General features: G+C 35.2%; 1 protein-coding gene across 1 annotated transcript in view; it reads left to right on the top strand.

Moving 5' to 3' along the window:
* Nucleotides 1–336: 336 nt before the first annotated feature.
* LOC106478401 (sushi, von Willebrand factor type A, EGF and pentraxin domain-containing protein 1-like) overlaps nt 337–27,950 on the top strand; it is a 133,905-nt gene continuing 106,291 nt past the window's right edge. The window contains exons 1-2 of the mRNA XM_013938945.2: nt 337–1,079; nt 25,314–25,569. Coding sequence (XP_013794399.1) covers nt 546–1,079; nt 25,314–25,569 — 790 coding nt within the window. The 5' untranslated portion in view covers nt 337–545. The remainder of the gene's footprint in view (nt 1,080–25,313; nt 25,570–27,950) is intronic.

Genomic DNA, 27,950 nt, shown 5'->3' with positions numbered 1-27,950 from the left:
CAACTTTCACATCTTGTAACGACCTTGTATACTACCAACCCCTACGCGGGGTTTCAGGTCGATTTGATATACGTATAGTAATGCCACTTGTGTGTCAGGCCAGCTGGAATATTTCACATCTCTAGGGGAATATGAAACCTCCTCGCCTCCTCTATCGGCCATCTAGATAACTACAGAAGGTTACAAGGACGGCAAAGGGCCGTCCAGTCTCAAAGAGCACGGGATTATATGTTTACAGGCGCATTTTGTTTGTCGGAAGGCGGTCGAACATGACTGGATGTTTGATTCTTTTATTGCTGTCTTCTCGACTGACGTGGATCTCGAATGTGATTCGTCGTCAGATTGTCCAGTGGGTGGTTTAAGTCAAAATAGAAAATAGCAGGACAAGGGAGAATATAGTTAAGGATCACTTATCCAATCTATTATTTGGTGGGACATTCCCCCTCTTTAAGAGTTGCGATCCAATTAGTAACTACTGTGACAACATCTCGCACTGACTTGAAGAGAACAGTCCGTGGTTGAGAGAATACTTTGTGGAACGCAGTATGAATATCTTCTGGTACTTAGTAGGGCTGTTGTTTGTGGCAGCTGGTCTGTCACAGGCTGCAAGCTCCGGAGGATATAGACATACCAGAAACAAAGAATATGAACAGTTTTTTAACTCTGGAGCAAAGCCCAGTTTCACTTCTAATGAAAGATTACCAAACCAGTTAAAGAAGAACAAAGTGGAAGAGTTGGGTAATATATTAAAACAGCACGTGGCTGCCCTGCGTAGAACGCCTAACAAGCAAGTAGAACTCGTGTTTTTGGTAGACAGTTCGGCTTCTGTAGGGTCAGAAAATTTTTTTAATGAACTGAAATTTGTGAAGAAGCTGCTGGCAGACTTCACTGTTTCCTATGAAGCCACACGTGTAGCGGTAATCACCTTCAGCTCACGAGAAAGAGTCGTCAAAGACGTGGATCATCTGAGTAATCCATCAGAAAACAACCATAAGTGTGCTTTATTACGGGACCAATTACCGAGCATCAACTATACAGGAGGGGGAACCTACACCCTGGGAGCTGTTCTGAAAGCACAAGTAAGGGAACTGATTCAAAATAAAAATATTTAATTCAGAACTTTTGTAAATATCATAATATGAAAATAGCAAGATAAAGATAGTATAATCTGACGTATGAAGTCCTAATAGAGACACCTTAGTAGATCTATAGCACTAAAAGAATACATAAATATATAACATACTTTAGAGTTTCGCAAAGGAATCTGCTGCAAGTTCTCTCGATTACAACAGTTGATTACAATAGTTGATTACAATAGTCGATTACAATAGTTGATTTGAATCTTGTCCAACGAGCAAGATACACGCCAAAGCTGTAGGTAACATTACTTAACTAAAGACCTATAATATGCACACCCAATTGTCTATATACATTATATACAACTTCCACAAAACGCCCAAATCACTCACGACCTGTTGGGTCCTTATTGTAATTTTGTTGTTCGTTGCCAATTATGTGAAAGTGTCTAAAAGAGGTCTTACGCTAAGACAAAACTTTAAAATAGAATCATATGGTTCTCATTTTCGTCATTCTCGTTGCTCACCTATAAACCAAAGATCTTGAAGCAAAACAAATAATGCAGGGATTTCCAATTTCCAGTTCAGCGACCAGAAACTTGTTCTGTCACATTTGTTGTAACAAGATATTAGAAATTTCACCAATAATTAATGATGAACTTTTTTAGCGTTATGATTTCTTTCACGTTTACTCATTTGAAATACACTTTATATAACTATTACGGAAAAACTTCTACACAGTTTTCTACCGCTTTTTACCATTTTTCATTTCCCAACTGAACCGGAATTTTAAGCACATACCATCCAACTGCCTTCTGTGAACTTTTATTGTCTCTAATTTTCCCACCTAAACCAGAGTTTAAACTGAGTAACCAGATCAAACCATTGAAATTCTAGATATCTTTCATTTTCTCAGCTAAACCGAAATTTTAAAAGACAATCCGAGTAGACAGACATCTTTTACTTGTCTTGCTGAACTAGAATGTCAAGTAGTTAATCCCAGTAAATAACCAAAAGTTTTTTTTCAACATATTGTTGTCCGGTTTCTAATATACATAAACTGGGGGATTCCTTTTATACATAATTTATTTGAACTTAAGTCAAAGTGTTGAGTAACATCGATGCTTCACAGAAAGCTGGACAACTTTTTTATATTGTTAATCTTAGATACCAAAATCATGATGCTCAGCCTCTGAACAACATGATTGGCATAATAAACTTCAAAATATGAATCTGATTTATTTTCGGCTTGTATGCAGTGTTTCTGTAGGTATGTAAAAATATTTCTGAATAAAATTAGAATCCGTGGAGTAAACGAATTATTCTGTAAGAATTCTAGTTTATTACAGAGATTGTAACAAAAATTAAGAAATGATAGGTCCTTTTGAATTTTTTTTATAAACGTTTTTCCCCAATTTCAGTTATTTACATGTAATTATGTAATTCTAGACATCGCCTATGACATGATGCACTTAAATTTCACAAGTCATGTGCACAAAAATAAAATTCCGTCATTTATGTACAGTATGATGACCTACGATTTTGACACATGCAGTGACATTAAGTTTTATTTATGAATTACAGAGGCGCGATTATATACTCAGCTTACAAAACTGCTAATAACACTTCGGTGTTTATAAAATAAATAACACGCTCAGATTCATTTCAGCTAAAATATGAAGAGGAAGATAATGCGCTGTATGAGTGTCTCGTGGCTCTGCGCAGTTTTGTGTAAACACTTGTATATAGCTTCAATGTATTACTTTTTTGGTCGTTCTCATTTAGTTTAACATTTGAAACCGATCTCTATGCTAGGCTATGTGCACTCGACTACGACCTTTCTTATTACACATATCGTAATTTACAGCAGGATATTAATTAAGCAGATTTCTAAGCAGGGCAATAATTAAGCTGAGGGTTTCTGAGAACGAAAGTTTGCCTAAAGACTAAAGGATTATCGTTTTTATCTCTGTTGAATTATTAACATAGATATAACAAATATTTTAAATTTTTTGTGTCTTTTGTAAGTAATACACTTTTTTCATTTTTCTTAATCATTTGTTTATATGTTATTTGTTGTAATATTTATAATAATTCTAATACTTTTTGTATTAAGGTTTAAAACTGAAAAATATTTTATATTGTTACTTTTGTATATAGATTTGAGACTAACCTAAACTTCCTCAGCTGGCTGACCCTCGTGATATGTTATTGGGATTACGGCTGAAAATATTGTTAATAGCGAGGGTACTTGGCTGATGATTCAGTATAGATTTAAGTTTTTTGCGACACTAAGTGTTTCTTGTTATATGAAATTAGTTTCATTACTTTATAAATTACGTTTTGGTTGTATACTTCATCGTTAATGAATAATTAATAATGAGCACAAAGCTACTAACTGGCATTGTTGGTAATTATGTTTTCATCACGAAAGTAATGATAAGCAATGCAACACTTTTTATTAAGTAATCCATGTTATTTATCATACAGTTTCGTTACAGGGATAGTAATTAGAGTTACTGATATTACAGTTTCACTATGTTGAAGAAATCCACTACAGAGATAATGTTTCTGAGCAAACAGCAATTAGCTTACCTGTTTTACAAGCATGAAGCATTAGTAAGATTTTGTTTTGTTTTGAATTTCGCGCAAAGCTACACTAGGGCTAGAGGGAAGGCAGCTAGTCATCACCACTCACTGCAAACTCTTAGGCCACTATTTTATCAACGAATAGTGGGATTGACCGTCACATTATAACGCCCACACGGCTGAAAGGGCGAGCATGTTTGGTGGGACGGGGATTCGTACCCGCAACCCTCAGATTGTGAGTCGAGTGCCCTATCCACCTGGCCATGCCGGGCCTATCAGTAAAATATCGAAAAAAACATGGAAAGAAGTGGAGGTAGCCATTCGTTTGGAAATTGTTTGGTAACACTACTGGCATTGTAAAACTTTAAACTACTGGCAGGTATTTCGATTAAAATTAATTATTAACAAAAATAATCATCGGGGGTGCTGAAATATTGAACAATTTTCCTTCTCCCCACTCGAGGATTGGGAAATGATATGGTCTTGGTAGTGGAATTACAAGCTAAAGTGACTATGATGTATAATATACCACTAACAAATGGCCGATTCAGGGCGGCGGAGATCTATAAATCATATGCCAAGAATTTGTTGTGTGTATGGTGGGGGGGGGGGGGGAGTAACTGCCATTGTAGGTTTTAATTACAGGGTTTTTATTCAACCACAGAGCCTTTAGCAGCTTTTTAAATATATATTTAGTTGCATTTCGGGAAGGCATGACATGGTCTGCTTGTCAGAGTGCTGCGGGCCACGGGCTTAAAACTCGTCACTAAACGTGCTCTCTCTTTCAGCCATGTAGGCGTTTAGTGTCACGGTCTATCCCACTTTCAATTGGTAAAACAATAGCACAAGAATTTGCGGTGAACGTTGTTGACTAGCTTTTACGTTTTGCGACGAAATAACCTTATTTTATGTTTTACGGTACTTCCATGAAAAGGTTTGATTACAGTCCTGTACTGAAAGTTTTAAGCCTGAGTATCATAGGAGATACGCTGATGACAAAAGTTTACTTTTGAAAATTAACAGAACGACAAGCTCTCGTTTTTAGATGTTCATGTATTAAATAATCAGAATATACTTGCCCCAGAAGTATATCATAAACCCACTTTCACTGGACTAGATCCACATTTTGAAAGTTTTACTACTTTAATCTTTAAAGAAAAGTTGGTTAACACCCGGCTATACACAGTGTTTAAAAATCGGTAAATCAGAACCTTTTTTGGAGCAGAAGTTAAGAATATTAAAAATGCTTAGAAAATATTTTCCATTGTTTTATCTAAATATAATAATGAACACAAATTGAAACCTAAATACCCTCATTTGCTGTTATATTATATGTTCCGAAGAAAACTATTATTTTAGTCATGCTCTACTTAGGTACTATTTCATTTGTGATTAAGAAGAAAATTAAGAGAAAGATGAAACAGTTATATCCACAAGTTCAGTTAAAGTGTGTCTTCAAAACACATTCTAGGTGAAAAGATCTCGTTACTTTAAATAAACTAATATCCATTGAATACCTTGCTAATGGTATACGGGTCCACGTTCCCGAGGTGCAATCAAGGTTATATTGGATCAACCTCTAGAATAAAAGGTTTTGTAATTGAATAAAAGAACACCGTAACGCTACACCTACAACACCAGTAGTATTAGCACCCACTGTCTAAACAAATGTGACGCTGTGCCTATCTTCTGTTACTTTCGCCTCTTCTCAGTTCCTGGGAAGAATGCCAACTTAGATAGATTCCTTGAATCTCTTACCAGTAACATAAGAAAACCATCACACTGCCACAACACATTCAACTGTAAAGATGAAAAGAAAGAACAGAACATGAACTTCAACGGTTGAATGTAGGGTGGACTAAAACTTAATAATTATTGTGATTATCACAAATAGAGTTGCACTGTCTTGACATTGAAAAGTACTTTGTGTAATATATATTGTTACATATATGACATTTGAAAATATTTGCAGTACTCTAAGATTACAGCTTTAGCCATAGTATTATTTTTATTCAAGGCAGTATATTGTAGAAAAGTTTAATGGATTGTTTGTTTTATGGGACTTACCACAAAGCTACACAGGAGCTATCTGCGCTAGTCGTCCCTAAGTTGGAAGTGACAAATTAGAAGAAAGGCAGCCAATCAACACCATCCACCATGTCCAACTACTATTTATAGAATAGTGGGATTTGATCGTCGCTATTATAACTCTGAACACAACTTGGGGAGAGGGGGATTAATTAGACGCGAACAACGGAACTTCACTTTTAAACAAATCGGCACTTTAAACAATGGGTCGCGCTCTTCCTAAATCCAATGGGCTGCCTTTGATTGCAGGGGATTTTACAACAGAGATTCTATGTAATGTATTTTACAAATTTCTGCTACAGACGTACAGAAATATTGTAAGTAATAGAGTTATACTGCAGAGTTATTAACTAGAGTTGCGATTACAAAAGTTTTAGTACAGAAGCAGTAGTATATGACAAAGTCACGCGAGTAAATTAATAACTATCGATATTATGACCAAAGTTTTAATAAAAGGGCTATAATTACAGTAGCAGTAGTATATGACTAGGTCACGCGACTAAATCAATAACTATCGATATTATGACCAAAGTTTTAATAAAAGGCCTATAATTACAGTAGCAGTAGTATATGACAAAGTCACGCGAGTAAATTAATAACTATCGATATTATGACCAAAGTTTTAATAAAAGGGCTATAATTACAGTAGCAGTAGTATATGACTAGGTCACGCGACTAAATAAATAACTATCGATATTATGACCAAAGTTTTAACAAAAGGGCTATAATTACAGTAGTAGTAGTATATGAGAAAGTCATGCGACTAAATCAATAACTATCGATATTATGACCAAAGTTTCAGTAAGACTCTAATTACAGTAGTATATCACAAAGTCATGCAACTAAATTACTAACTATCGTTATTATGTAAAAAATTTTCTCTCTTCTCACTATTTTAACATCAGCTCACCGGTGGTGGATTTTTTGTTTAGTTCAGATGCTAAATTCTGTATGGCTAATGTTTCTTTTAACCTTAGCATGAATGCATGAATGTAAATATAAAATTGAACAATTCCACATTATCGGAAAGGCTGTAAATGAGCAGTGGTGACGTCATAAGATGTATATATACACAAACATACACCTTATTTGGTGAAGACGTTTTCAAACGCATTCTGTTGGCCAACTATGTCTTTCAAACAAATATGCCAATCGTTTCGCTCATTTTACGAAAGGAATGACATGACAGAAATCTTTATACTTCAGCATACTAAACTTTATTAAAGTGCATTTAAATGTATCCAACTAAATGACTTCCCTTATAAAGAAATAAAAAAAATCACATAAACATATTTGTGTTGATTATTCAAAACTACAAATTTAATGCCTCCTGAGATTTATTCCCTTGCTATCTTCCCTCAAATACATGGAAACCTTCAGCACATTTTGTTCTTGCCATGAAATATGAAGGACATTCAGTAGTACTGTTGATTCTTGGCGAAAGGTGAAGAAAAGAAAGGGAAAAAACAAGGTTAATCAGGAGATCCATCCATGTGATCATTACGTATACTCTGAGAGCTTCATTACCAGCTATATTAAATAATTGAGTAAAATGCCTCTTTGTGTAATTGACCTTATATTAATAAATAATTGTGTAGATAAACTGCTAGATGGCTTGTTAACTTTTTCTTCTACAATGGCTCTCTAGAACAATTGTAAACTTGTAGTCTGAACGCTCCTTTGGCTCTTCATAAGCTCAAACAGTAAATTCTCCCACTGCAAAACATTTGAAGAAAACATGATACAGGAAAACATACAGAAAAATTAATGTCTTACTTATATCAAAAGTGCCTACAATTAGCTATTACAGTGAGTAGGTTGTTAAGAAATTGCTTCTGTCTAAGGCAGTTAAGCCAAAAATAAAACACTGTTTTGTAAATGATCTGCCCCTAACGCTAAATTGAAGGATGTCTGATAGCATGTGACCTCGAGAACATGATCTCCTTGATAGCCTCCCAAGCGAGCGCGTGCTTCTACGTCATCCATGTCAGCTTTTTTCTTTTCTTTTTATTTTATATATAAAACCATCAACAGGCGTCGACAAATTAGAAGTGATAAGACTAAAGATAAAAGGCGACGCTAGCTATTAATGATCGTAGCCTACATGCATTAACTTTGTCATTAATTAAATTATTTTGTAAAAGAAAAATGATGTGGTTACTTTTCGAATATCAAATGTGTTCAATAAACACGTTTTCATCGAATTTAAACACGTTTTCTGTTAGAGTCACTGCTCAGACATCAAGCCAAACACACTCCAGCTAGGCCACATGCCAGACATAACTATCATCAAATCAAACACACTCCAGCTAAAACTATAGTTCAGACATAGCTATCGTCAAGCCAAACACACACCAGCTAGGCCACATGTCAGACATAGCCATCATCAACCAAAGAGACTTCAGTTAAGGCTACAGCTCAGACATAGCTATCGTCAAACCAAACACACTCCAGCTAGGCCACATGTCAGACATAGCCATCATCAAGCCAAACACACTCCAGCTAGGGCCACATGTCAGACATTACTGTTATAAAGCCAAACACACTCCAGCTAGGACCTCAGCTCAAACATAGCTATCGTATAGATAAACACACTCTGAACCCTTTACAAAAATGAGTTGAATAACTAAATCTACTTCTCACGAAATAAAAGTAAATAATTCTATTATTTCTCTACAATCAGATGCGTTTTGCCTTTAGTCGTCAGTCATTTGATTCACCAAAAAGGATACCTCATTACTGTAGGGACTGTAATGAAAACAATATATTATATGCTTGTTTTTAAACGACCATTCATGTATTTTATCGTCAGTTCATCTCAAATTCATTAACAGAAGACTGAAAATAAATATATTGTTATTCAAAACCCAATTCTTCAAAACAGGGTTGGATTAGTTTCAGTTTTTGAAGTGTTAATGTTTTGTTACTCAAAGTAATTAGCAAAACTCAACAATTAAAATAAAATGGATGAGATGTGCTGTATGGTCAGAAAACACATAAGATGCGGATTTCTATCTATTTTTCATCACTGAAAATATAAATAAGTACATTATACAATTCATAATACGTTATCAATAATGAGCATACCTGTTTCAATAAATTTGTTGCATATCATTTATCACAGGACGCAAATTTGTTACAGAAATTTGGAAATATGATCAATTAGTCTCAACAAATGTAAATACAACAGCACATTTAATTTATAGCTAACTCACACCCCATCAAACTCCAACACATATATTTCCGAATTTATAGCTAACTCATGCGCTATCAGGCTTACTCACATATATTTCAGAGTTTTTAGCAGAATCACAGTCTATTAAACTAACTCACACACTATCAGGCTCCCATACGTATATTTCAGAGTTTACAGCTAATTCACGCATTATGAAATTCCATCACGCATGTTTCTGGGTTTATAGCTAACTCATACACTATCATGCTCCCACACATTTCAAGGTTTGTAGCTGAATCATACACTATCAAACTCGATCAAATATATTTCAGAGCTTATAGCTAATTTACGCACAACCAAACTCCTTGTAAGGTTTTATGTATGGGTCGGATTCTTTACAATAGGTGTCTGTGACTTGTTGGCGATAAATTTCAACAATATACAAACAGTGCAAAGTCCACTTGTTTTAAAATAATATATTAACATAAGTCAAACGTATATACAAATATTTGTTATACTGTTCGTTATCACAGCTGTATCAAAAATTACTAATAATTATTTCTTTTTTCGTCAAAGTCCACACAGGCTGTTTCAGTTACTTTAGAACACAATTTGATAAGACGGATTATTCGTCCTGCTCTGTTATTACAATACAGTCTATGGTTATTTCACTTTAAAATCACTACTATAACTGTTGGTTATCACAACTGTATTTAGAGTTTTAAATAGTTGTCTCTTTTTCGTCAAAGTCCACACACTCTGGTTCAATTAATTTAGAACAAAATTGACAAGACGAATTTTTCTTCTCTACTCTAATATTACAATACAATCTGTGATAATTTCACTTTAGAAACGTCTCTATACGTTCTTTATAACTAAACTCACAATCAAGCAGTCTTGATATATCTACCTATTTAACAAACTCTAGCTACAATTTGGACGCATATTTATAGACAATATTTATAGACAATTATTTATGGGCCTAAAATATTACACACATTACATGATATTATGAAAAAACTGTTCTAGTATCATGACACAATAATACAACAATTGAACGACAGAACATACGATTTGATAACAGTTATGTAAACAAACCTGAGATAAACTATCACTTTTAAAAATAAGTAAATTTAACACTCGTATAATACTTAAAGTGAAACAGTCGTTTATATCTATCACTCCTTAACGAATACTTCAGAGTTTATAGCTAACTCACAAATTACCCACTACATCACACTTAGTTAGGGGGTTGTAGCTACATACAAAGAAGTACCCTCACTAGTATTTCAAAATTTATAGGTTACTCACGCACTACCAAACTAGATTTCATACCTTATAGCTAATGCACAGTCAAACTCTTTCAGTTATATATCAGGGTTCATATCTAACTCACGCACTATGAAACGCTCTCAAGTATGTTTAAGAGTTTAAACCATCAAACTACCTAACATAGATTTGAGAGTTTTTAGCTAACTCACGCGCTATCCAACACCCTCACATACGTTTCATTATTTACAACTAACTCACAAACGATCAAACTCCCTCACGTATATTTTAGAGTTCATATCTAACATACGCACAATTAACCTTCCACGTAATTATTGCTAATTTAGGCACATTAAAATTCCTTCAAATATATTTCAGAGTTTATAGCTAACTCACACACTATCAAACTTCCTCACATATATAACACTATTTATAGCTAACTCCAGCACTATTAGGCTCCTACACGGGGATTTCAGAGCTTATAGCCAACTCTTGAACTGTCAAACTCCTTCATATACATTTCATATTTATAGCTAACTCAGGCTCTCTCACGCATATTTAACAGTTTATAACTAACTTACACACCATCAAAATCTGTCACATATATATCATAGTTTATAGCTAAATAACGCACCACCAAACTCCCTAACATATATTCAGATTTTATAGCTAACTCAGCCACTACTGAACTCCCTCACATGTATTTCAGTATTTATTGCTAACTCACGCATTATCAGACTACCTAATGTACACTTCAGAGTTTATAGATAACACAAGCACAATCAAACTCCCACACGTAACTTTCAGGTTTTCTAACTAACTCACATACCATCAATCTCCCTTACATATACTTCAGAGTTTATATTAAACTAACTCACTATCAAACTTTTTTCGAATATTTAAGGGTTTATAGGCTAATTTATGGTTTTGGGTGTAGTTAGTTTTAGGAGTAGTCCCTTTGTACGATATCAGCCTCACATCTGCGTAAACTTGGATGTGGACATTGTACACACCGGCGGCCACACCACAGAACTTCGTCTCGACTGTCGTGTTAAACTAAGTGAGAGTATCGGCAGTTCTGGACTGAGCAGTCGTAAAGGGGACGTCACCCCTTAAGTGCAAGAAGACTGGAGCGGCAGAAGAAGCGGAGGAACCTGAATGTTAGATGTCAACGGTTCAGATGGCGCGACAGCAGGATGGGTAACACATCCACAGCACACTCCTGACGGAAAAGGTCGAGTTGTCAGTTACCTTGTAAGAGATTGGGGCCTCATCAAGTATGATCCCATAGACAGTCATGATCCTTAGAGGAAGAAATCAGAAACAAGTGTAAAAAAGGCTAAGGAAGTCTGGTGGAATAAGAAATGTGAATAAATCAGAAACAAGTGTAAATAGGGTAAGGAAGACTGGTGGATTAAGAAATGTGAAGAAATAGAAGTTATGAACAGAGAATATAAAACAAAAGGGTTGCATGAAAAGATATAATTCAACAAAAGAAGATCTAGAAATGGAAACAACTGTGTATGTAATAGAAATGGAAATATTTCTAGCTTCGTAATGTCCCTACCTTCCTGGTGGTGTATCTCCTCTCTCATCGTAATGTAGTTCATTCACATACTCGACCCATCTGTTAGTAATTTCTACTGAATCAAAGAGCATCGAAAAGGTTATTGAAACTATGAAAAGTGGCAAAGCAAATGGAAATGATGCCATCACTACAGAAATGTTGAAAGCCTTAAACGATGCAGGACTGAAAATAATTACAGAGTTGTGTAACCTTGTTTACGATTCTGGATACATTCCATCTGATATGAATGATTCAATATTTATCAGAATAACAAAGAAAGCAAAAGTCACAAACTGTTCAGATTACAGGACTCTAAGTCTGATGAGTCCCAATCTGTTCAGATTACAGGACACTAAATCTGATGAGTCACAAACTGTTAGATTACTGGACACTAAGTCTGATGAGTTACAAACTGTTCACATTACAGGACACCAAGTCTGATGAGTTACATATTGAAGGTCACAATGAAGACTATACTACAAAGAAACCGATAAACAATTGAAGTAGAAATAAATGAAGCACAAAGTGGATTTATGACAGGAAAGGGAACAAGGGAAGGAATCTTCAATTTAAGAACAATAGCAGAAAGATGTATATGTGTGTTTCATTGTTTATGAAAAATCTTTCGACAGGGTAAACCATGAAAAGTTGATAGAATGCTTGAAAAGCCTAGATATAGATGGCAAAGATCTGCAGTTGATACAAAATCTATATTGGAACCAAAAAGCATTTATAAATACTGAAGAAGAATTATCGCCAGAAATATAAATTAAAAGAGGAGTATGCCAGGGATGCGTCATTTCCCCATGTATATTTAATTTATACACAGAAAACATCTTTTATAGCATTGAGAGTAATAAAAGTATTAAGATTGGTGGCACGGTGATAAACAATTTAAGATATGCTGATGACACTGTACTGGTGGCTGAAACAGAACAAGACTTATAGGCTATTTTGAATGATGTAAATAACACAGGAAAGAGGTATGGAATAAAAATGAATGCTAAGAAGACATAGAGTATGCTGATAAGTAGACATGATAATAAGCCAGAAATTCAGATAAAATTAGAAGAAAAAGACATATAATAAGAAGAGAAATTCACATACTTGGGCCAGACCATAACAGGTGATGGAAAATGTGAAGCTGAAATAATGAAGAGGATTGAGGTGGCAAGAGGTGACTTTAATAGTATGAAAACAAGTCTGACCTCAAAGAACATAAATGAAAAAACAAGGAAGAGAATCACAAAGTGCTATATCTAGTCAACTCTGTAACATGGCTGTGAAACATGGACCTTCACACAAGCATTGATTAACAAACGAGAAGCATTTAAGATGTGGGTGTTCAGAAATATGATGAAAATATCCTGGATAGACAAGGTAACAAATGAAGAAATTCTAAGTATGGTGAATGTGAAAAGATATGTTGTACCAACCATCAAGAAGAGAAAAGTAACATATTTTGGCCATATGATGAGATGAGACAACATTCAGTGAGTCCTACCAGAGGGTCAAATAAAAAGGAAAAGATACAGAGGAAGACCAAGAACAGTGGATAACAAATAGCGGACTGAGATAGTAAAATATGAAGACTTGGTGAGAAAAGCATAGAACAGACAGAGTGGAGGATTGTGACAACCAACCTTCTTGAGGAAGACGGCACATGATGATGATGAACTTACGCATTAACAAACTCATGTATATTTTGAAGTTGATTGCGAATTCACACACACTCAAACTTCCTCACGTATATTTCAGAGTATATGCCTAACTCACGTAATATGAAATTCGCTCACGTATATTTCAAAGTTTATAGCTAACTCACATCCCACTAAACTCCCTCACGTGTATTTAAGGGGTTGTAACTACGCACTATAAAACTCACTCACGTATGTTTCATGTTTTCTAGCCAACTCATGCAATATCAAACTCCCTGAAATATATTTCATTATTTACAGCTGTCTTAAGCCCTATCAGACTCTTTCCCCTTTTTTAGCAATTTTTTATAGCTAACTCATGCACTAAGAAACTCCATCACGTATATTCCAAAGTTTATTGCTAATTAACTCACTATCAATCTCCCTCACGTGTATCTCGGCGCTTGTATAGCTAAATGAAGAACCATCAAACTCTTCCACTTACATTTCAGAGTTTATAGCTAACTCACACTCTCTCAATCTCTCTCATGTATATTTCAAAGTTTATATGTATTTTACGGACTATGAAACTCCTTCACGTATACTACAGTATTTATAGCTAGCTAACTCACAATCATACTCACCCACATATATTTCACTATCTATTGGTAACTCAAGTTTCGTCACGTATATTTCAGGGTTCATAGCTAACTGAAGAACTATCAAACTCCCTAATATATATTTCAATATTTATAGCTAACTAACGCACTATCAGGCTACCTTACGAATATTTCAGAGTATATAGTTAACTCAAACTCCCTCATGTATATTTCTGAATGTATAGCTAACTCACGATCAATCAAATTCACTCACAAATATTTCATAGTTTACATCTAACTCAGGCACCATCAAATTACTTGTTATATTTCAGAGTTTATTTTTAACACTCGCACCATCGAACTCTCTGACATATATTTCAAAGTTTTATAGCCAAATCACTAACCATCAAATTCTCTCACATATATTTCACACACTATTAAACTACTTCATATATAACATCAGCTAAGACAGGCATTTTGAAATTAACTTTCATATATTTCAGAGTTTATAGCAATTTCACGCACTGCCAAACTCCCTAAAATACATTTCACTGTCTATAGCTAACCCCCACACAATCAAGTTATCTCAAAAATTTGTAAGACCTTATAGCTAACTCAAGTACCATCAGCTATAAGTCTTGAAATATACATGTGGAAGTTTTATAGTGTGTTAGTTAGCTACAAAGTCGGAAATACATGTTAGGGAGTTTGGTGGTACTTGGGTTAGCTACAAAGTCGGAAATACATGTTAGGGAGTTTGATGGTACTTGAGTCAGCTATAAGTCTTGAAATATACATGTGAAAGTTTTATAGTGTGTTAGTTAGCTACAAAGTCGGAAATACATGTTAGGGAGTTTAACTCAAGTACCATCAAACTCCCTAATATATATTTCCAACTTTGTAGCTAACTAACACATTATAAAACTTCCAAACGTATATTTCAAGACTTATAGCTGACTCACGCACAATCAAACTCATTTATATATATCAATTGCACTATCAAAGTCCCTCACGTATTGGATGTGTTATAGCTAACTCACACTCTCAAATTCCATCACATATATATTTCTTTATTTATAGCTAACTCACAAATTATGAAACTCGATAAAATATACTTCAAAGTTTATAGCTCACTTACGCTGTACCAAACTCTCTCTCAAATATTTGAAAATGCGGAGCTAATTCACACATTATTAAAACTCCCACACGTAAATTTTAGGTTTTATAGCTAACTCATACAATATCAAATTCCCTCACATATATTTTAGGGTTTATAGTTATCTAGCTCACTATCAAACTTATGTACATTTCAGAGTTCAGAGGTTACTCACCCACCATCAAACTCCCTCGCGTCTATTTCAGAATTTATAGCTAACTCACGCACTATCAAATACCCTCTCGTATATTTCAGAGTTTACAACTAAATCAAGCACCATCAAAAAACCTTCTCGTATATTTCAGAGTTTACAGCTAACTCAAGCACTATCAAATTCTCTCAAAAAAATTAAGAGCTTATAGCTAACTCGTATACTATCATACTCCCTAATGTATATTTCAGACTTTACAGCTATCTCACGCAATATCAAGATCCCTCCCATCACATTTTAAAAATCATAGCAAATAACGCACCATCAAACACCATATATATATATATATATATATGTTTAAGAGTTTATAGCTAAGTCGTGAACCATCAAATTCCCCAACATATGTTTCATAAGTTACAGCTAAATCAAGCAAACTCCCTCACTGAAATTTCAGAGTTTATAGGTAAGTTACCCATTTTGAAATTCCCCCACGTATATCTTTAAAGTCTATAGCTAACACATGCACTATTAAACTCCCTTACGTACATTTTAGCGTTTTTAGCTAATTCACACACTCACTTGTATTTCGGTATTTATAGCTAACTCAAGCACCATCAAAATCCCTAACATATACTTAATAGTTTGTAGCTATCTAGAGCACCATCGAAATCCCTGACATATTCTTCAGAGTTTATAGCTAAATCATGCAATATTAAACTCCCTCATGGATATTTTAGCGTTTATAGCTAATTCACACGCTGTAAAACTCTCTCAAGTATATTTCAGACTTTATATCTAACTCAAGCTCAATCAAAATTCCTCAGGAATATTTCCCAGTTCATGGCTAAACGTCAAAATCACTCGCATATATTTCACTGTTTATAGCTAACTCACACACTATCATACTCCAGATCATATATTTCAGAGTTAATAGCTATAGCTGACGCACCACCAAACTCCCTCACGTTTATTTCAGAGTTTATGACTAATTCACACACTATCAAACTCACTCAAATATTTCATACGTTAAAGGTATCTCCCGGGCTATCAGACTCTCTAAAGAATATTTCAGATGTTTATTGTTAAATCACTTATCATGAAAACACCTCACTTATATTTCAGTGTGAATTCATACATTTTGAAATTCCCTCGTGTATATTTCAAACTATTTAAAATGTATTTCAAAATGAGTAGCTAATTCACGCACTAGGAAACTCCCTATCATATATATCAGAGTTTATGGCTAACTCGCACAATACCAATCTCCTTCACATATATTTTAGGATTTATGGCTAACTCACACCTCGTCAAACTCCCTCACATGTGTTTCCGAGATTATAGTTAACTCACACACTATGAATACATCAACTGGTCAGGGCGTGAACTATTGTTTGTGTCAGAAAAGCAGAACAATGTTACTTTTATACGTATATTTTATGCTGCATATTACATATATTTTGTCACTTAACCATTCCAGACACGTGAAATAAGCTGCTTTAGTAATGTTTTGGTTAATTTTGCTGGTGTTTCATTTGATAATTTTCCCTGTCTTTAATATGTTTCTGGTATTTGTTGGAATATGTATAATAGTAATATTTAGGACCTAACATGATGACATATATGTAGTAAGCAGTACTGTGTGTCAGGTGAAGTACACATGTATCTGGTACTTTTCAGCATATGTATGATATTAGTTTGCCTATATATGTCTGGTAATTAATATACCTGGCATATTTTAGTTGTCTATTTATTGTTGTTAGTGTCTACTAAATGATATGTCTGCTGATCATGATAAGTATATAGTATTTATTGTTATATGGTTGGTAGTTTCTGATAAATCTCTCGTCCTACACTTCTGGCGTAATCAAGGGCAAGTCTCGAAGCGCCAGAGTAATAAGGTCACACAGCTCACTAACACATTGTGCTTGCAGAGAGCTTTGGAGATTTGAGACACTTGTTAGCTCCAAAAGCTCTTCGTTTAAACAATTAAAAATTCGTTACACTTTTGCAAAAGATTAAAATAATGAATATATTTTAAAATTAAGTATTAGTTTTGACTGATGTTCGGACTTCCCATAGTTCAGCGTAAGTCTGTGGGCTTCTCACGTTAAAAATAGGGTTTTGATACCCGTGGTGAACAGATCACAGATACAGTGTGTTGCTTTGTGCTTAAAAATGAACAAACAGACTCATTCGGCCCAAAGAGTAAATTGTCTCACTTGTTCTTAATATCATCACTGATGTCCCACGTCTAATAGTTATTTCTATGTGAATAGTAATTTTTTATAGCTCTTGTTAAATATCAATAGTTTTCTGATACAATATCATCACATTTATGGCGAACACTATGTGCATTGGTATTTGCTTGTTTGTTGGATTTTGCTCAGAACTACCCGATGGCTATTTGTACAAGCTACCCATAATTTTGAAGTGATAGAATAGAGAGAACACGCCTAGTGAATATCACTCATCTCTAATTGGCATTGACAGTCAAGTTATAAAGTCCCCTTAGTTGAATTGGCGAGCAGGTTAGGTGACGGTATTCGTTCTCGCAGATTGTGAGTTCAGTGATATAAACTTTAGGCCATGCCACGCTTTGGTATTTGCTTCTATACCAATGTTTGTCAGAATTATATACACTGTACAATATAAGTACATAATGTCATCAGTTTGGCTATCAAGGTGAAACAAAATTTCATATTATGCACATATTTTACTGTGTGCACATTTTTTATCTTGAACAATTTGGGAAATGCTTGTCTAACGGTCAGTAAATGCTGGTTTTCTTGTTATATATATATATGTATACACGTCTGCTATCAATAAATATATGGTGAAAATGTTACCGTGTGTCCACCCACTCGAATTGGTCGTTGATTTTTGTTGTCAACATACTTTAGTACTGTTAAGCTGAATTTCCATTAACTAGATAACTACAAACAGTTAAGTACAAAAAGAAACTGCAAGAGAAGTACTTATTACAGCCAAATAATACATTTACCTATTAATTTTATGAGTTGAAGCTGACAAGAGAAGTCGCTGTGAATATAGGTGCCTGTGCTTTACTTTAACATTTCATATCTTTAAAACTGAACACATTACAGGAACGAACGCTCGACCGTCTTTCTCAAGGTGTAACAATTAACTGAAGCTTAAATGGAAAATCATTGTGTTCACATAACTAACTCCTTCTCTTCTACGTTTATAAACAATTCACCACGTATCAAGTTTACACAATAAAAAAAAGACAACTGCTATCTGAAACTTACTTCATGGTGATACAAAATGCCAAAATCGTATGGCAGTTTTCTAGAACAGGACATACATATGCCAGCGGCATCGAAAGTGTATTTCCGTTTGAAAGACAGAAGCAAACGCGATACATTTTCAGTAGCTTTTATATCCTTCTGTTTGCAGTTTTATTTTCTATTATTTGAACTTTAATCTTTACAGGTTTAATATTTATTAGTTGTGTAATTTGAATGAATATTTTTTGAAACTTGTCGTGCTTAAAACAGAACATGGTTCAAAAATCATCGCTACACCACTGTATTTCTGAAATCATTCAGCTATTTTTTCCATCTTTCTACAGCTGTAGAAGCTTGACCGAAAAGACTTTAATGTTGAACGGAAAGTGTGTAAATATAATTATTATTCATACCGACAAAAGGATACTAATGTGACAATGAGACTAAAATTGCTACAACAGGATCTTTAGTCTCTCAACGTTTCGAATATGTCTTCTTTGAGAGAGTATGACACCGTGTTGTTGTCGTCGTCGTCGAGGTAGGTATATAGGTTTCAAACGAAAAGTGTTCAGAATTTGGAATTATCTTCACTCCGCTCTGGGCTGCTTGATTTCCTGTTTATTTATCCTTTTTTTTATTTCTTGAAATTGTTTTAATGGTTTCTGGTAATGAATAATTATCTTATGCTTCTCATTAGTCGCCTCAAGCAGTACGGAAAAGCTGCGCGGAGTTGACTTGGAAGGTTCTTTCGTCAGTTTGTCTGGTTGCGTGACTTAAAGCCACCCGTTTGTTTGTAATTAAGCACAAAGCTACACAATGGGCTATCTTTGCTCTGACCACCACGGGTATCGAAACCCGATTTCTAGCGTTGTAAGTCCGCAGACATACCGCTGTGCCACTGGGGAGCGAAGCCACTTGTTTGAGCCCACTATAACTTTACGTAAACACACAGCAGGAGAGATAAGAGCTTGCACGCTCCGACTCCTAGAGGGCCAAACAAAGCGCCCTAAAAGGGGCCAAGATAGTAACATATATCTATGACAATTAACAAGTACAAAAACTTGCAATTTTCTTAAACCAACAGATGATTATAAACAAGGTAAACAGAAATTACAAGTACAGATTACAATATTATACAAGAATGATGAACATATAATAGTTACAACAATAACAGTAGATCTGAACACTTTAAGTACAGTAAAATATGTAAACAAATATACCACGTAGTCCTGTTCCATGGCTGGTCGGAAACCTGTAAAAGGAGGGTTTAGGAAAAGGTAAATGCTTATGGTAACTTATTTGTGGTATTAAGTGGTTGAATTGTGTTAAAAGGGGATATGTGTTTATTCCATGATTAAGGTGTTTCAGCTAATTTCTTGATTTTACTCAATAGGGAATTACAGTATTTGAATTTTTTGTAATATGCTGTGGATAGTTCAAGAAATCTTTCTTTACGTGCTTTCATCTTGCTAATGTCATGAAGATATGTGTAAACGGGGAGACGATATGCTATTCTAATTGTTTTTAGCTGTGCTGTTTCCGATGATTTTTATAAGCTATTGGACATGTTATATGTAATGGCACTACCATATAGAACTGATCTAATGCAAATTTTGTAGATTTAGTAATAAGGTTTGGACATCACAACCTTTGGCATAACCGCCTAGTTTCTTCAGACAATTTATTATTTGATTTATTTTCTTAACGATTTCCTTAATATGGGTATTCCATGTCAGCCAGTTGGTGAATGTTATACCTAAAAATTTAATTAAATTTTATTTGAGTATCATAGAGGGTGAGTTTTACTTGATTAACCTTTTTCCTGTTTCTTTTAAGGACTTTGCTGAATACTATAGTTTGTATTTTTAATGGATTGAGTAATACGTGCCGGGTGTTACACCGTTTAGTTATACGTTGCAGAAAGAGTTGTACTTTTTTGACTGTTATAAGTGGGTCACGTGACTTACTCCAAACGGCCACGTTATCAGTATACTGCAAAGCGAAGTTTTCAGTAAATTCAGAGAAGTTTATATTATTAACAAATATAATATACAGGAGGGGGCTTAGCACAGAGCCTCGTGGAACTCTTGCCTATAAGTTAAAAGCTGTGGACATATTATTGTTTAGTCTGATTTTAGCTGTTCTACTTGTTAGGAAGCTCGAAATCCATCTTATGAGAGGAATTGGAATATTATATTATATCTTAGGCCATTGTGACAAACACTGTCAAATGATTTTTTTGAACATCAAGAAATGAGACTATTGTTGCATGATTTTTATTAAAGCCACACTAGACATCTTCGGTTAATGTGACCAAATGGTCAGTGGTTTGACGCTTTTTCCTACACGCGTTTTGTATGTCAGTTAATAAAGGCTGACTCCAGATGACCTGCTTGTAACTATTTGTTTCAATAACTTTAAAAGACTTATCGTAATTTTCTGGGTTAATAAGATTACCGCCTTTTGGGGGGATAATACTAATAATAACTGATTTCTAAGAAGTTGGAAGGTATCCTGCGTTTAAAGACAGATTAAACAGGGCACTAAGGTGCCTAAGAAGTGATTCGGACGAGTTTTTTGAAATTACATTTCTTATGCCATCTTCACCTTGGGGTGGGTTTTTAAGTTTTTTATCAGTGGCTTTAATTTCTGCTAGAGATATAGGTCTGTTAATACTTACATTAGTTGGTATGTCTTTAGGTTTTAGATTAACGGGAAAATTTGTTCTCAAAGTGTGATAGTTATCGGTAATATGAGCGTTGACTTTGCGGTAATGTTCTTGATTGAAGCTTGTTCAATTGGGCGTTGTAAAGATAATTTTGTAGTATTCGCTAAATAAAATGGCTTTTTCTTAGTCAGTTGAAGCGCAGTCGTTATTATGTTTAATGGTGTGATGGATCCTGGCGAGTCGTTGTAAATGGTCTCAAATTTAAGCCAGAAAAGAGAAGGGTTTTGTGTTCCGCTTTGGTGTAATCGTACATTGTGGTGTTAAGTTGTTGTGGCGTGAATTAATATTTAATTCAAAGGATAAGGAGCCATGGTCACTACCTCTATTTTCTTGAACACGTAAGTTATGAGTATGTGGAATGAGTGCGCGCATGATTACCGCAAGATCTAATACGTCTTGTGAGCCCTAATGAAATGTTTGTATTGGAGTAGCATCATTTATTATCATTAAATTGTTTTCGACTAGGGCATGCAGGATTTTTTCATTGGTGTTGGTTGTACGGCAATGAAAATCTGTGTTTTGAATTAATGTCACCTAGGGTTATTGTGTACTTATTGTTTGGAATAAAGAGTCGGGTTCTTTATTAGGTGAGTTTGTTTGGTTGTTTTGAATATCACGCAAAGCTACACTAGGGGTATCTGCGATAGTCGTCCCTAATTTAGCAGTGAAACACTAGAGGGAAGGCAACTAGTCATCTCCACCCACCGCCAACTCTTGGGCTACTCTTAGTGGGATTGACCGTCACATTATAACGCCCCCACGGCTGAAAGAGTGAGCATGTTTGGTGGGACGGGGATTTAAATCCGCGACCCTTAGATTGCGAGTCAAGCGCCCTAACCACCTGAGGTGAGACATATGCTGCTAATAGAGCTATTTTTGCGTGATTAGGAGGGTATAAAAAACAAAATATATATTCGTTTCTGCTATTAATGTTGATATTAGGGAAGGATATTTTAAAATCTCTTTTATGTAGTAACATGATTCCACGTGTGCCTGTTGCTTTGGGGATTGAAATTATTTTATAATTATGAAAATTAAAGTTACTTTGCTGATTGTGTAGTGGTTCATTAAGATATCAGAATTTTGTTTAGCGTTGAGGTTGAACAGTTCATATTTTTTGCTATTTAAACCACCTTGAATGTTTACTTGTAACAATCTGAGCATTTTATCTTTTCCTGAGGTCGGATCTTGTCTGTCTTCTTGATCTTTTGTCGATTTAGGCTCTCAGTCGTTCGGGTGGTTCCACCGACGACATTGAAGTAGCAGAAGGCGGCGTGGCAGGCATCATATATGACCTAATCTGGAGTGGGGATGTCGCTGATGATGATCCTGATTAGGAGGTCAGTGATGAAGGCTGAGATGGTTTCTGGAGAAACGTTATACTGGAGATTTAACCTGGTCGCTTCAGCGTAGGATCTGTCTTGGGTTAGTTCTTGGAGAAGGCTTGGTCCGGGTGCTGGCTGGCTTTGCTAAGGGTTAACTGGAGGTCCACGGTTGAGAGATAACTGGCGTCGGACATGCGGGTGGGTGGCCGTTGGTGCTGCGTCGGTGATGTTCTTGGAGGTCCGGACTACCTTCAGAACCTGCTGGTATTTCGGCCGTCCTCTATAGCTGTCGGCGTGTGGTTCTCTTGGCGTATGTGGCATACGGTCTCTGGCGTTGGCAGTCTGTTACAGGGTGTTGTTTGCCAAAAAAGAACACATTTGGCATGGGAAGTACATGCTGTTCTTGTGTGTCAAACTTCTGGCAATGATAGCACTATGTGGATTTAGCTGCTTCAACGGGGTGATGAACATACGAAATGTTGATTACCATTTTGATCAGTTCGGCTGCGTCTTTGTCGGAGGCAACTGCTAACTTGATTAATTAAGTAGGTCGTAGTAAAAGGGTTAAGGGGGTTTCCTGGCCAGTTCTGGCTGACTTGACGCGTTCAGCCTTAGATGCTTTGATACCTTGAATGGTGAGTTCTTGGAGAGCTTCCTCGGGTTGAATGTCTAGTGGAACGCTTCTGATGACGTAATTCAAGGGCTTGGGTCGGCTGTCATTGGGGACGTGAATGTTTAACTTGGTTCCTTGGAAAGCAGTGCTGTTCCATGGTTTGAGTAGTTTCGCACACTCTCGAGGGTCGTTGGTCTTGATTACGATGCTTCCCTTAGATAATCGGCGTACAGTTGTGAACATGATTTTGGGAAACAATTGTCTGAGCTCTGCAACGATTTCTGGCTCTCAGAAGGTTGGTAGAATGCCTTGGACGATTATTGCTGGAGGAAAGTGAGATTGTTGACTGGATGACGTGTTAGGAGACATTTTTCGACTTCTTGTGGTTGTTGATGTTTGTGAGACGGTGCTTGGTTTAATGGCGACTGTGGCTAAGGAATGGTCTTCGTGACTTTGGCTGGTGAAACATTTAGTGTTGAGCATGGCGAGGAAGACAAAGGCTCTGCTGTGCTTAAAGCTCAACTTGATAGGCTCAGGGTTTGGTCAGAACAATTTTGGAGCATGGCGAGCTGTTCTTCTTTAGTTAATGGCTTGCTTTTTATTGTAGTCCTATTCTCGTGGCTTTGGGTGATGGTTGTTCACGAGAATTTTCCTTGTTGGTGTCTGCTCCCGGGTTGGAAGTGGTTGTTCTCGAAGTTTTCTTGCGTCATCCCATGGTTGGCAAAGAAAAATAAAATGCTCTTGTCTCGCTAGACTCGCTGCTGTTTCGGCCCACTTGCAGTTTCCCGCTGTGGTGTTTATGTTCTTTTCTAATATGATGTAAGCAGCTTCTATAGCTTTCCTTTGTTGGTTTTTCATTTATTTTCTGACAATTTTAGTTTAGTTTGATTTAGGCAGGTGTTCTGCTTCCTCTGCATGTGCTACTGTTGTATTCTTTGCACTGTGTCTTCTGACATCTGCTGACATGGAATGCAGTATCTGCTGTCTATTGTGCGTTTCTGTCTCCTGTACTTTACCATCCCTCCTATTCTTATTCCTGTTTTTGTTACCACCTCTATGATTCTGTGTCTCATTATGCTGTTGATGGGACTTGCATCCGAGCACTATGAGCTTCTTGTTTCTTTCATCCTGTCAGCTTTCGTTGTTCCTTTTCATGATGTTCCTCCTCTTCTCCTTTAGCTTTATAAACATGCCTGTACGGTATTGCAGCTTTCTGAAAGCTTCCATTATGTGTTCGTTTTCTTTATCTAAGGATTCTGGGCTGAATATATGTAACACCCTCAGGAAGTAGCCCAATGTCACCCTGTCTTCACTGTGTTATGTGCTGAGAAGAAGTGTACGAAATGTCCTCTATTGGTTTGTTTTCTATACACGGAGAACTTTGGTCTCTCGTCACTTCTCCAAATCAAAGTGTAAATATATATACAATTCGCAGATAACCAACAATTTTATTTTAATGTACTTTCCCTGAAGAGCATGACAATCATAATGTATTTTATGTAGTTTTCATATCCACCTGTTTGCAATTTTTATTTGATTTCTTTATTTTAGCTACTATATTTAAATAGTTACCATATCTGTGATGCAATTCGTATATATTACCCCCTGCTAATATTGTCTGCTGCTGTCCTCACCACTAACATCGAAGCTGCTTTTTGAAGAATATTTTTAAAATTTTTAATATATAGCTAATTCATCAAAGTATGTAGCTAAGTTTCCACTTATGGAGCCACTGCAAAAATGACATCTAGTTATACACATTTTGTTTGTAAAGTGTTTGGAATTATATTTATCAAGAAATGAGATTCAGATTCATTTACTTATAAAGAGTTAATGATAAATATTTTCGAATAGAAACTCGTACTCAAAAATAACATCTTTGTTTTAGAATGTATCTCTGGTGTATGTTGATGAAAGACGTTAAAGCGTCAATTTAATTGATATCATTATCTTATTTTTTCTATCTTCTGAGAAAATGATTTTGTCTAAAAATTTACTTTCTCTATATTATGTGAGGATTACTGTAAATAATTCTAGAATTAAACTCAGTGTTATAGAAATAAAACATGAAATAAGTTACATGTATACTTAGGAAGTGTTAAAGTATGCCCGACCTGAATCGACAAAAGCGATTTTCTTGGTCACTGATGGCTACTCCAATGGCGGTGATCCTCGTCCAGCAGCAAAAGATCTCAGAGACCAAGGTGTCCAAATTTTCACCTTCGGCATCAAGAATGGCAATGTTCGAGAGCTGCACGACATGGCCTCAGAACCTTCGAAGGAACATTGCTACATCTTGGATAGTTTTGAGGAATTTGAAGCTTTAGCACGAAGAGCCCTCCATGAAGGTAAATGCCAATGTTGAGTTTTGGTTTCAAAGCATATGAATATGATGACTATAACTGTTTTGTTCTATATGAATAAAGATTCTTCATAATATATTATTTTACAATTACCCAAGCCAGCATGGATTATTAATGAAGAATATGTGTGAACATTGTTTCAATTTGTCTGTTATATAACACTATATACGAGGAATTTCACCAAGTATCATGGTCCATTGAGTTGTCTGAGCTACAACAAATATATTCACAGTACTTTCAAGAGTCACTGTAGGGCGCTACATATAGGTTATGGACTTTCTCTCTCAATATGGGCACGCAGTCGAATTGATGGACCATCTGACAACTGACAACTTTGTACTTATTATAGTTTAGATACTACTAATTTCTAATATAGTTTGTGTATCTTCAAATAAATTGGAGGTCTTTCAGTAAATGTTAAATGTCTTTTACATATAAAAAAATCTGAATTTTTAGTGAAGTATTTTTAATAAAGATTTGTCAGTGAATATATCGACTTTTTTTTTTACTAGTCCAAGATTAAAGTGATTTTCATGCTAAAATTATGATACTTTTCTTCATCTCAAAAATCACAAATTTCATTTGCATGATCTCTAAAACTCCTAAATACATTTCAAACGTTTATGTCAGTAAAACTATATATTTTCCCTTCGCTAACTCTATACAAGGTTGGTCAATTTGACCGAACTCGTAACCACCCCACTTAAAATATCGAAATAAATCTAAGTTACCCTTTTTTATTTCTAGAATGACTTCAAATTGTCATATGAAACTGCATATTTTTATCCTTAGTAATTTTATGCTTTTAACAGTATACATCTATTTATACTTAAATTTTATTGTTTCATTGCCCTTTGAACTGTATCTAACTATTAATTCTCAACATTATGAGTTGTAAATCACTAGAGGAACAGTGCTGCTCACATTAAGCTATCAATTATATTACCCACAAGCAACTCCAGGCTGTTCCCATGCTGCCTCGTGAGAAATTTGTATTATATTATCATTATTTATTTTACCCAATATAACCTTAACTAACTTAAGAAGTTTCCAAATTTTACATTATAGTTACTTTTATAATAATAAATAAAAAATACTCATGAAAAACAAGAAATAAAGTACTTATCATCTGGGCTTTCTTTCTTTCTTTTTTTTTTTTGTCTGTCGAGAACACTTAAGCCTACTTTTTTATACTAATGGTAGTAGTACACTAAATATTTGTATTTAATTGAATAATACACCAAAGAACATAAAATAATGTCCCATAATTATTAGAGTTTTTCTGGCTTTCTAACAATGAGACAAGAGCCGTTAAAGATTCATCCAAACTATTCATTTGTTTCCTGTGGGAACAAAGTTTGTACTGAAAGAGAAATTGACTATTCTTTCTACAGAAAACAATGTAATTTAATACGTCATTTGACAGATGAAAACCTTGTTTTTCTACAGGTTATAAATAGTATAGTATTAAACGTAAGATAGAATTATTGGCAAATCCTGAACGAGAGGCTGTGACAGGTGGGTGTGGCAAAAGGGGTCTGATTTTCTATTTGATGGCTCTGTAACCAAACAAGATTGAAGGCTAAGAAAATTATGTCTTGCCTGAGCGATGCCAATATTATAATGAGTAGTTTACTTTACATTTTGTACTTATTTGAGAGATGGTGAATAAAGTAGAGAAGAGGGAATGCCTAGAGAAAAAATATCACAATTCTCACACTTGGGGTAATTCAGGATTTTATTTTACTATTTCCTAATGAAATTAAGAATTTAAAACTTATACAGCATTAAGATATGGATTATTAGTTACGACTTTATTCTATGCTAATTGGTATAACATGAACAGAAAGTAGTTCAATTAAATTGTTAATGTAACTCACTAAAAACATTGTGACATGTACAGTAAAGTATGCCCCTAGAGGAAGGGCTAGTCAGATCCACTGTGCATCCCCTCACATCCCAACAAGACTATGCTTTGTTGAAGGCTTAAGATGTCTTAAGCATAAACTAGAATGTTAACATTGAAAATTTTGTGATGCACTACCTATTATGAGCACGTGGAGATACCCTTGAATGCGTTTTTCGCCATTTAGCGTCAAGCATCATTTGAGAACCATAATATTTCATCATTCAGAGATGCAGAACTGCCTATAAAAGCCACAAATAATACATCAAATGAAAATTGATTTCATTCTTCATCATCACTTATGATTATAAATATAATCATTATCAGTGTATGTTTGTTTGTTTGTTTTTGAATTTCGCGCAAAGCTACACGAGGGCTATCTGCGCTAGCCGTCCCTAATTTAGCAGTGTAAGACTAGAGGGAAGGCAGCTAGTCATCACCACCCACCGTCAACTCTTGG

The sequence above is a fragment of the Limulus polyphemus genome, unplaced genomic scaffold (assembly GCF_000517525.1).
Source record: "Limulus polyphemus unplaced genomic scaffold, Limulus_polyphemus-2.1.2 Scaffold208, whole genome shotgun sequence".
NCBI lineage: Eukaryota > Metazoa > Arthropoda > Merostomata > Xiphosura > Limulidae > Limulus > Limulus polyphemus.
Note: the sequence above shows the minus strand (reverse complement) of the source record. Positions and strands in the feature narration are given on the sequence as shown.